The 12471-nt window shown below is 36.2% G+C and overlaps 1 protein-coding gene across 1 annotated transcript; it reads left to right on the forward strand.

Moving 5' to 3' along the window:
• Window positions 1-9762: 9762 nt before the first annotated feature.
• Window positions 9763-11382, forward strand: LOC141695666 (CENP-B homolog protein 2-like). The gene has a single exon (XM_074499896.1). It carries the CDS (start codon window positions 9763-9765, stop codon window positions 11380-11382), a length of 1620 nt encoding a protein of 539 aa, XP_074355997.1.
• The last annotated feature ends 1089 nt before the right edge of the window (window positions 11383-12471 follow it).

Consider the following 12471-nt stretch of genomic DNA (forward strand, 5'->3'; position numbering starts at 1 on the left):
AATATTAAGCCAGAAGATATACCAAAGACAACTTTCAGAACAAGGTATAAACATTATGAATTTTTAGTGATGTCTTTTGGATTAACCAATGCCCCGACGGCATTCATGGACCTGATGAATAGAATTTTCAAGGAATACTTGGACAAGTTTGTTATTGTGTTTATAGATGATATTTTGATTTATTCAAAGATAGAAGAGGATCATGCAGAACATTTGAGGACAACTTTGGAGATTTTGAGGAAGAAAAAGTTATATGCTAAATTATCAAAGTGTGAGTTTTGGCTACAGGAAGTTCAGTTCTTAGGACACATAGTCAGTAATGAAGGGATCAAAGTGGACCCAGCGAAGATTGAAGCAATTATAAATTGGGAAAGACCGAGAACACCGACAGAGGTAAGAAGTTTCTTGGGATTAGCGGGGTATTATCGTCGATTTGTTCAAAAAATTTCAAGAATTGCAACACCATTGACAAAGCTTACACGGAAGAATGAAAAGTTTATATGGAACGACAAATGTGAAGAAAGTTTTCAGGAATTGAAGCAAAGATTAATCACGGCACCTGTTTTGTCACTTCCAGACGATCAAGGAAATTTCGTAATCTATAGCGATACTTCTCATAAAGGACTCGGATGCGTTCTGATGCAGCATGATAAGGTTATTGCGTATGCGTCAAGGCAATTGAAACTACATGAACAAAAATATCCTACTCTTGATTTGGAGCTAGCATCCATTATATTCGCTTTAAAGATTTGGAGACATTATCTATATGGAGAAAAATGCGAGATTTATACGGATCACAAAAGCTTGAAGTACATATTCACACAAAAGGAGATTAATATGAGACAGAAAAGATGGTTAGAGTTGATTAAGGATTACGATTGCACAATTAACTATCATCCCGGTAAAGCAAATGTTGTGGCGGACGCGTTAAGTCGGAAAGAAAAGTTGAATGTGTTATCAGTACCCGAAGAGATATACAAGGAATTTTAAAAACTGGAATTGGAAATCAGAGTTTGCAAGCCTGATGAAGCAAAAGTGTATAGTATGACTTTCCAGTCGGAGTTGTTAGAAAAGATAAGGAAGTGTCAAGAGGAGGTAATGGATCAGGACATTAATCATTTGGTAGGTGAGGAGTTGTGCACGCAAATAACGATCAAGGTATTCTTAGATCTTCTTCTAGAATTTGGATTCCACCAGTAACGGAGTTGAAGAATGAAATTTTACAGGAAGCTCATAATTCAAGGTATTCAATCCATCCCGGGAGTACCAAGATGCACAGAGATTTAAAGGAAAATTATTGGTGGCCAGATATGAAGAGGGAGATTGCAGAATGGGTTAGCAGATGTTATACATGTCAAAGAGTTAAAGCAGAGCATCAGAGACCAAGTGGATTGTTACAGCCATTAGAGATTCCAGAATGGAAGTAGGAACATATTGCCATGGATTTCATAGTCGGATTACAAAGGACGAAAGCTAATCATGATGCCAGTTGGGTTATAGTAGAGAGACTTACCAAGTCAGCTCATTTTTTTAGCCTATAAATGAAAGATTTTTACTAGACAAGTTAGTCCATATGTACCTGAAAGAAATTATAGTTCGTCATGGAGTTCCTGTATCTATCGTATCCGATCGAGATCCGAGGTTTAATTCGAGATTTTGAAAGAGTTTTCAAGAATGTTTGGGAACGAGACTGAATATGAGTAAGGCTTACCATCCACAAACGGACAGCCAAAGTGAACGAACAATCCAGAAAATCGAAGACATGTCACGTGTTTGTGCTATTGATTTCAAAGGAAGTTGGGATGAGCATTTACCCTTGGTAGAATTTGCTTACAATAATAGTTATCATGCCGGCATTGGGATGCCACCCTATGAAGCTCTTTATGGATGCAAATGTTGATCTCCAGTATATTGGGATGAAGTAGGAGAACGCAAGATACTTGGACCCGAATTGGTGCAACAGACGAAGGAAGTTGTTGAAATTATCCAGAAGAGATTAATAGCAGCATAAGACCGTCAAAGGAAGTATGCAGATTAATCAAGGAAAGATATGGAATTCGAAAAAGAAAATCTAGTATTACTGAAAGTATCACCGTGGAAAGGATTGACAAGATTCGGGAAGAAAGGAAAACTGAGCCCTAGATATATCGGACCTTTTGAGATTCTAAAGCGTGTGGGTAAAGTAGCTTACGAGTTGGCATTACCCCCGCACATGGAGCACATTCACAATGTTTTTCACGTATCGATGCTTAAGAAGTATAATCCAAACTCCAGGCATGTAATTGAATACGAGCCAATAGAACTTCAAGCAGATTTATTGTAACACCCCCAAATCCGGGGTCGGGGATCCGGGTTGTCACGAGTTCCATTTCCCTTAATAACACCCAATCTTAATAAATAATCAATTACTCTGTACTGTGACCCCACAATAAACACACACACCACAAGTTATAGTCTCAGAGATGAATATCAAAAAAATAACACGAGTCATTTTATTCCAAAATTATATGCCATTACACCTTAAAAGGGTTTCTGAATAAATTTACATTTTTTTGCCATTATTACAACTGATAAAGATACATAAGTCTGGTACATCAAAAGTTGAAAGCCTAGCCTATTGGTAGTTCCTACCTCAGCTACAGCGACATCAACGCCTATAGGAGAATTGTATATCTGGCTTGGAACCTACCTCTGAACTATAGAGGTTTGTCATAGGAGAATAAAATATATGTATATATATATATATCAACATCAAGTATTATCGCATCGCATTTTGCATGCTTAAATATTTTTGCTATTCCGTCCATCATTCTATGGACCCATGCTCTTCCTCGAGCTTATACACAATTACCTTTGAAACTCCCTCGACATCGAGAATCGAATCTGGGATCTCATTCTATATATCATCGTTACTAGAATTCTATGCTTGCACCGCAACCTTCCTCGTATAGTAATACGACTCTCTATTGATAAGAAGGAATAAGTATTCAATAGGTAGATAATCTACTTAATTAGTCTATCAATGATAACTTACACACCACCACGACCCGATTAGTGGTACTCAATCTCAACATCCATTCCAATACAACTCTCACGGTTGTAATCGACTCATTACTCGCGGAATCATTGCTGCACTACTAGGGTCCACCGTTGACCTACTATAATCATTCATTTTCCATGAAGTCTTAATAGCTAACTATACGGAGTCCATATATCTCGTATCGAATTCTTCTAAGGAGGTAACATGATCACCGTTCATGATTCATGAAGAACTCTCCTGAACTTGACATACATATGACATGAAGCAGATAAAATTACAGAAGAGTTTCAATGAATGCAACGATAGCAGGTTAATACCATTCTTAATCGTATGTCTTTATTGGGAGACATGCATCTCAAAGGTTCATTTAGTCATTTCGTAACATGGTCCTGGCTTATCTCAAGATAGTACCTTCTAAGATAGATAGCCCGCTCATGGCGATTATACGAATTAAACCTTTACCAAACTACTATTACAGTTGGGTATTGCACAGTCATCAGAAGGAATGTCAATCTTCCAACCCATAATACAACCTTTACGGCTTCAACCATTATCACTGTATTCCTCTGGCACGAGTGCCTATAATTGCTCTCTTACACTTAAAGTGTCGGCCACCTCTTTGGCCTTTCCTGATAGTAAAATTTCCTTACAATCAATGTCGTTTGAACGATCTCCAACTAAATTTTCTACCTCATTTCCAATCACTGCTTGTGTGAAGATGTTTTCCTTAGAATCTGATGAGTAAAAAAAACCACCATTTTTTTTCCATAAGTTATTGCCTCAGTCTTTAGAGGTTAATCATTTTCACGACTGACTCTCGATCATACTTAGGACGTCTCTTATCTTGGGTCCTTCTTGTTTTCACCATTCTTGACCTTTGTTGGGTTTAATCTATACTTTCTCATGGTTTAACATGTGCTCCACCGGGCATTATTATTATTACTTCATATTTCCTTTATCAAAATTTCTATTCTTGAGAATTTTGAATATTACCTTTCTCCTTGTAAAACCTCTAAGGTTATCCTTGAATCGTTCCTCCTGTATTTCCTAGATACAGGGCATATCAAAATACCATTTACTAATACTAGAACCATTGTCTATGTACTTTTAAAAATTTCTCCACTGATTTTTAAAGGTTGTTATTACCTTAATCCTTTCCAATTCATACTGTCAAAACTCATACTATCCCTATTAAGGGTGAAATGCCAACCTTTATGCATTCCCCTAAGATTCATTTTAAGTTACCGATGTTCTATCCTTAATTCCACCTTTAAAAAGGTACATGCATCCTTCCATGGATAAATCAAGTCATATATTCCTGATAAGGGTGTCTTATTCAATCATTTCCACCTCAATAGTATATGCCTAATTTCACAATAACATCTGTATTCAAAATGAGGTCAATCAATATGGCCTCCAAAAGATAACAACGATTATCCGCTTTTCTTGCCTAATTTGGTAACGATTACAAGGATGTTCTGGAAGATATTGGTCGTGTTCAACGTGAACTTCTTCTTAATAATTCCTTATTTACTTTTGTTATTTATCTCAACAGTCACCTCAATGTTGGGATATCTTTCATACCTGGCGTCTCCCTTTCTGGGTATCAAGCCACCGGTCTTACACTTCACATTCTTGAAGGTCACTTCCTTCATCCAATTTTCCTAATTTCTTACTTCCTTGTCTCCTCAGTCTATCCGCGTCTCATTATTTATCCTTCGAACTATCTCAAGGTTTCCTTGAATCCTCCCAACCTACAGGGGATAAAATATATGTATCTCTTATTCCTTCAATCATCAACTTTAACTCATGGTGAATCACCCTCATCCTGACGATTACATACTTTTCTATTTCTATTGCTACGAGTCTTTAGGGTTTCCTCATACCCAACCCCCGTATCATTCCTCAAACTCTATTGCCTTTATATTCCTTTCCACTTCAGTTTCTTTTTATTTTCCTTTCTCTTATCATTATTTCATGAACCCACTAATCATTGACTTCAAACATCACATCATTTTGGGATTCTTGTCATCAGAACGAATCTTGACAACTTTTACAACTTAGCTTCATATTTCATCATACTCGTCCGCCTTTGTTCTGGCTCTAAAGCTTTTACACTCTCTCCATAACTTTGGGAATTACTTTCCCGAAAACAATTGACTGAACTTTAATCAGTTTATTATAATCTCTTGCTCCGTGCCTTCTTTGGCCTTTCATCAGCGGGTGGCCTCTCTCTTAGGAGGGTAAGTGACAAAAACAGTCTTTTGTGATTCGTCAATCATTTAGAATCTCAAATGATTCCTATATTTCCTTTAGCTAGGCTCTTGCCTCGACTGGGTCAACCTGTTCCTTGGAACTCTAAGAGCTTAGCGACTTAAAGGTCATGAAAGAATTTCCTACCGCATTGTTTCCTCGAGGTGGTGGTTGGGGATAATAGTCTAAGTTCTTTTTAGACAGGTCCATGAATTGTCATATAGGAGTACCGTCTCGGGTCTCCTTTCCTTACTCGACTTTCTGTTTCCTTAGTATGAGATGTTTCATCCTTCTCCCATACTTGGGGTTATCTTATACGTTAAAATCCTCATTTTCCACTCCATTATGTTATGGGTTCCTTCTATCTTGATGGCGACCTCCCTGACTATCACGTTCAGGGTTTGCTCTAAATCTTATTCCTCAAACTAGCTTTCATCTAAGATTTCATCTTTAAGCTCTTGAACATTTGGAACCCAAATTCTGTAGGAATACCTCATTATTCCCTTATCATCTTTCTCGGTATTAATCTTTTATCTAATTGTTGGCTCTCTGCCTTCATTCATCACTTTTTCTGGCACAATATGTTCTTTTCCGATAATTCGGACTGTATTGCAATCTCAAACATCTTTTCGGTACCTGCTCCGGTTACCTTCACTTCTATTTTCATTTTCTCAAAATCTCTCATAAACTCTCCCAAAGACATTATCATCTTGAGTTTCTCCTTTTTTACTAAGGGTATCAGCCACCACATTGGCTTTCCCCGAATGATAAAGAATCTCCCAATCAATATTCTTGATTAGCTCTAACCGCCTCCTCTGGCGTATGTTGAGCTCTTTCTACGTGAAAATGCACTAGAGCACTTATGGCTTGTGTAAATCTCGCACTTCTCTCCATACAAGTAGTGCCTCAAATCTTTAGGGCAAAACTATTGCCACGAGCCCAAGCTCATGGGTGGGGATATCGAATTTTATATTCCCTTAATTGTCTTGACGCGTACACGATTACCTTGATATGTTGTATAAGAAGCACCTTAATTCCTTATGCGAAGCGTCACTACAGATCACAAAATCTTCTTTTCCATCCGGCAATGCCACCATAGGGGCCGTCACCAATCTTTGCTTCAGTTCTTAAAAGCTGTTCTCGCATTTTTCTATCCATTCGAACTTCTCAGTCATATGAGTAAGCCGCGTTAAAGGGGCTACTATCTTTACAAACTTAAACGAACCACTGGTAGTGACCGGCCAATCCTACCTCTGGTAGTTGCCCTAACCATGGTCATCAATTCCTCAGTGGTCCTTTATTCATTCTTGTCAGGATCCTTCACAGGATCCTTCTCAGCGATAATCCCTTCTAGGACAACATCCTCAACCGCTACATCCTCAATATGAACATCATCCGGTCCCGTGTTAGGACGCTCTATCGGGTCCACAATCTGATCTCCAATAACTAATAAAACATCATCGCGTTGTTGCTCCTCAACCTCAGGGTTCGGAGTCCCGCTACCATATACGGTAACGAACTACACTCCTATCACGATATTTATAAGGGTTCCCATAAGGGTTTTAACTATCAGTACTACGTTAGGTAGCCCGACTATGAACTTGGCAAGAGTTCTTATTATCTTAATGAACTTATTATCTTAACGTCACATCATCTCTGAGGTTTATAACGCTTAGCTCTGATACCATTTCTGTAACACCCCCAAATCCGGGGTCGGGGATCCGGGTTGTCACGAGTTCCATTTCCCTTAATAACACTCAATCTTAATAAACAATCAACTACTCTGTACTGTGACCCCACAATAAACACACACACCACAAGTTATAGTCTCAGAGATGAATATCAAAAAAATAACATGAGTCATTTTATTCCAAAATTATATGCCATTACACCTTAAAAGGGTTTCTGAATAAATTTACATTTCTTTGCCATTATTACAACTGATAAAGATACATAAGTCTGGTACATCAAAAGTTGAAAGCCTAGCCTATTGGTAGTTCCTACCTCAGTTACAGCGACATCAACGCCTATAGGAAACTGCGGAACGTTTCCTATCCGCTCGCGAATTGGGAGCTTGGTCCTGTTCATCTTGTATATCTGATGTTGTGTGATGAAAGAAGAAAGCAAGGGTGAGCAACAAGCCCACCAAAATAATATGTATACTGATTAACAATATATGAGCATTCTCATAGTACTCATGAAAGTCTTGGTCAAAAGAAATGAACCAAGCTGATATCTTAACGCGACCAAGTCACAAAATATTCAGTATATATATACATATATATATATATACTTTTCACAATTTTTGAAATCCTCTGACATGTATAATGTACACAGAGTTCTAGTTTATAACTGTATAAAAATATCGTTGCAAGGTGATCTCATATATCTAACCTTGTCTCAACGTTTTTCTGAAAATCTTTGACATGCACAAGATAATCATTTACTAGATATAAGTTTAAAAGATGAAGTTACAAGATACTCCAATATACTTATATCTTTTCCAAATACTACTTGAACTACCACCATTCAATGTATAAATAGTTCATCCCATAGATTAAGCTACCAGACAAAACTTGTATAGAATCAATCTTTAAAATATCACCAAAATAAAATGAAGTTACGAGATACTTCATTTGATGCAAACATCATTTTGAAAACTCGACCCTGCCAACACTCAACAATCGCCCAACCATAGTCTTTCTATCGAAGTGTTCTGGGTAGTGTTGCAGAAATATCCAATTGGATGATGAACTCATTACGGGAGTTTGCCGCGCCAGGAAGACCACTTACGATGATCAGTCGTAGTAGTACAACCCCACCATTTTCTACATGTAGAGGAGAACCTGTCGGATTTACTTGTCAACCGAACACTGGACTCCTAAGGAATGGACCGTCTTATCGGAACTTCCGGGCCATTTGGGCCAATATAATAAGGCTGGGCCGGCGCTACTCGACCACTTACGCCACTCCTAGTTCAGATGAAATCCATGACTCTGAAACGTAAAGCTCGTCCCCCCTTTCCCCAAGTAGAAACTTGTTGATACGGCTCCACCAAGAAGTCGTATCTAGTTGGAAAGAAAAACTCACCGATATTTCCCAGGCGATGCCTGTTAATGGATTAACTTGTTCCAAGAATTTTACTTCCCGAGTGTTGGGTAAGTAATCAAAAACTCTTTTATCAAAATAGCAACCTTGTTGCGAATATGAAACACACCACAGAGCCGGATCCCTCAGGTTTTGAGCGAGTATTTAAATCCCCTTTGAAAGGAGGATCTTAAATATAAAAATGAGTTTTGGGATCCGCCCTAACCCTTTAAAATCATTTTGAAGACTCGAAAACATTTTTAAGAATGTTTGGAGTGATGCTGATTTAATAAAATAAATCAGTCCCAATATATTAGAAAATATCTGAATATTATTATTTAAATAATATTCCCATAAAGAATAATCTTTATAAAAATAATTGAAGTAGAAGTTGTAAAACTTATACTTGAAATGAATATTAAATAACCAAAGATATACTTATACGAAAGTAATATCTTTATTTGAATAATCAAAAGTAAGTTTGATTATCGACACATTATTCTTTAATAAAATAAAGAATATTATTTAGTAAATAATCGGAGTCATAAGTCCTCGAATGAATATTCAAAATAATATTCATTAATAAAATAAACGGAGTCATAAGCCCTCAAATGAATATTCAAAATAATATTCATTAATAAAATAAACGGAGTCATAAGCCCTCGAATGAATATTCAAAATAATATTCATTAAGTAAAATAAAGTTATCGAATAAACCTTATTCGAATAATAGTTTTGAAAACTATTCATATATATATATATAAATATATATATATATATATTATACTCGGGAACATCGACTCCCGGTTTAGAAAATGTTTACCTTTGGGTCCCCTATACTAAGGGTATACGCAACTACTGCTTATCTCTAGCATAGGTATTATGCAACTATAAGCATTTGAATCAACAATTAGATATCAAGATTATGAAACAAGCATGCATATATACCATATCAACATTATCCAATACAGTTAAACCTCTTTAAAGTAATACCCTTGGGACCGGGAAAAAATATTACTTTACCGAATTTATTACTTTATCGATATAATAATATTTTATTACTTTATCGATAAAGTAATATTTTATTACTTTACCAAATTTTTATGTTTACGTGGTACAGTATAATATATAATGTACGTATAAAAACTAGAATTAATCACATGCAATGTATTTGATCTAAAATTACTTTTATTATGATTACTTATATCCAAAAACTAGATGCATGCATATTAAAATTGCACCAGATCAGTACATAAAGGTAACATGTGTTGTGTACGTTGTATTGAAACTCAACCATCTAATATTTATTGTAATTCTTAAATAAAAATACATGAAGAGACACCATAATATTAATGATAAGACTTTGTGATTAACTATATAAAATGATAGAATGGTACACTACAGACACATACAATATCAACTTTGTTTTACAGTATACACCAATGTCTTCGCATCATCTAAAAGGAGTGAAAAAATCAGCAATCACAGATAAGATAAGGAGTGCTATTTGTGAATATAAAAAGGAGAATCCAGGTGTAAGCCAGAAAGATTTACAAGCATGGGTACATCAAAAATATGACTTAGATATCAGTCAATCAACTATATCAAACACACTCAAGAGAGCCTCGGAATACTTGTCCGACGAGAGGAAACAAAGTGATGTCAAAAAACACAAATCAGCAAAATATCCAGAGTTAGAGAAAGTTTTGTTTGAGTGGTTTCTTCAAAGGCAAGATAAAGTTAATATGTCTGGAGAAATCATTCAAGAAAAAGGAAAGGAGCTAATGAAGAAAATGTATGGGGAAAGTAATTCCGATTTTAGCTTTTCCAGTGGATGGTTAGAACGTTTCAAGGCAAGATATGGAATCAAATCTTATCGGCGTTTTGGTGAAAGTGGTTCAGTGATGATGGAGAACATTGAAAATGCATTGCCAGGCATCCGATCAAAATTGGATCAATTTCAGTTGAAAGATATTTATAACATGGATGAAACGGGATTATTCTATCGACTTGAAGCTGACCATTCACTAGCTACCAAACAGCTAGAGGGCCGCAAAAAAGATAAAGAGAGAATCACTGTAGTTGTGTGTTGCAACGGTGATGGGTCTGACAAAGTTCCACTTTGGATCATTGGTAAGTACGCCAATCCTAGGTGCTTTAAAAATGTGAATATAAACAATCTTAATTGTGTGTATCATTTTAACAAGAAGGCTTGGATGACTGGCTTGCTTTTTCAAGAATTTGTTACTTGGTTTGATAGTAAAATGAATGGCAGGAAGGTACTTTTGATTGTTGACAATTGTCCTGCTCATCCAAAAATAGTTGAAGGCTTGAGAAATACAGAGTTGTTCTTTCTACCTCCTAACACAACATCTAAGATTCAACCATGCGATGCTGGAATTATTCGAGCATTTAAAGTTCACTATCGGCGTCGTCTATATTCTAGCATGTTGCAAAGTCTTGAAGTTAATGCAACAAATCCTGAAAAAGTTAATATCTTGAATGCTATTAGTTTTGCTAACATGGCTTGGAATATTGATGTGAAAACAACCACAATTGCAAATTGTTTTCGGCATTGCAAGATTCGTTCAGAAGAAAATGATGAACAAGAACTTGGAGAAATAAATGAAGGTGTCGAAGGATTAAATGAAGTTATCTCTAATTTACAATATAGGAATGTGATGGATGTCGAGCATCTCTTAAACTATCCAAACGAGAATGATGCGGTTATGGAATCACCTACGGATGAAGAAATCATTGAGTCGGTAATGAGCACTGATGAAGGGACTGATCCTGAACCCGACGATAGCAATGTCATCCCAAGCGTGTCATCAAAGGAAGCATTTCAAGCACTCACCACTTTGAACAATTACTTGTTACAACACGAGCAAAACATACCAGGAGTTATTTTTGCTTTACATAAAGTCAAGGACGAGATTAATTTTGGCTTTGGTGGAAAGAAGAAACAAGCTACAATAGATTCATATTTTAATAAGAATTAAATTTTGTAATCATATACATTATACAGTATATATATATATATATATAATTATGGAATTATTACTTTACATATTACTTGGGCCCTTAATGACTTTCGAATTTTTTATTATCTTATGCTTTTAGCGAGAATATTACTTTACAACATTGGCCCAAGTTGGGACCGATGAAAATTATTACTTAAGCGAGGTTATTACTTTATCGGATATTACTTAATCGAGGTTTAACTGTATATCGCAAGATTTGCTAATAACAATCATGCACTTATCCCAAGATAATGCATATACATATATACATCACAACAATAGTATAACGGGTAGAAAACTTGCATGAGTGCTCCCGGATAGACTTAAGCTTAGAGTGGGTCCGATAACCTATGTACAACAACATAAGTCGGAATTAAACCCCGATCGCTTAAGAAACTAGACTTTAACCAATTGAACCCTAACGTTTGCTTTTGCGCTTAACGATTCACTTACATCGCTCGAGTACCCTCAGCTCCACCATTTTTAATAAATTAACCATTAAGAATTTTAAAGCGATTCTTTCGCGAGTACCTTACCAACTGCCTAATCCACTTAACATAATTATTTAATACCCCAATTAGTCATTTAAAGTCCTTAACCAAGGTTTCAAAGTAAGGCGAGGGGTAATGGTTCGGTCGCGAAACGCCGTTACTTAAAACGGTCGTTTCTCCTAAACCGTACATCGGATTCAAATGAACCACATATCAAAACGAAGCTCGCAACATGAACTATATAATCATGGCAATGGTCAAAACCTAACAGTGAGTTCTCGGTTCCTGATGTTATGAACAAAAACAGTCTAAAGTAAATCGGACATTACGACGGCTATGTTTACGCGATTACCCATTTTTTATTCTACTCCAAACCAACCACCAATCAACCATAATTCATTCATACAACCAAAATCCATCCATACCATACTACAACATCCCCAACAACTCAATAATACCAATTCATACTTATTTCTCAATCATGAACTAAGAGTTTACTTAAGTTCATTAACTAATAACCAAGATTTCCAACTCCAAAAACATCACAAAACCAACCAATCTCTAAACACACAATAAT

This window comes from Apium graveolens, chromosome 11, assembly GCF_009905375.1.
Source record: "Apium graveolens cultivar Ventura chromosome 11, ASM990537v1, whole genome shotgun sequence".
Classification (NCBI taxonomy): domain Eukaryota; kingdom Viridiplantae; phylum Streptophyta; class Magnoliopsida; order Apiales; family Apiaceae; genus Apium; species Apium graveolens.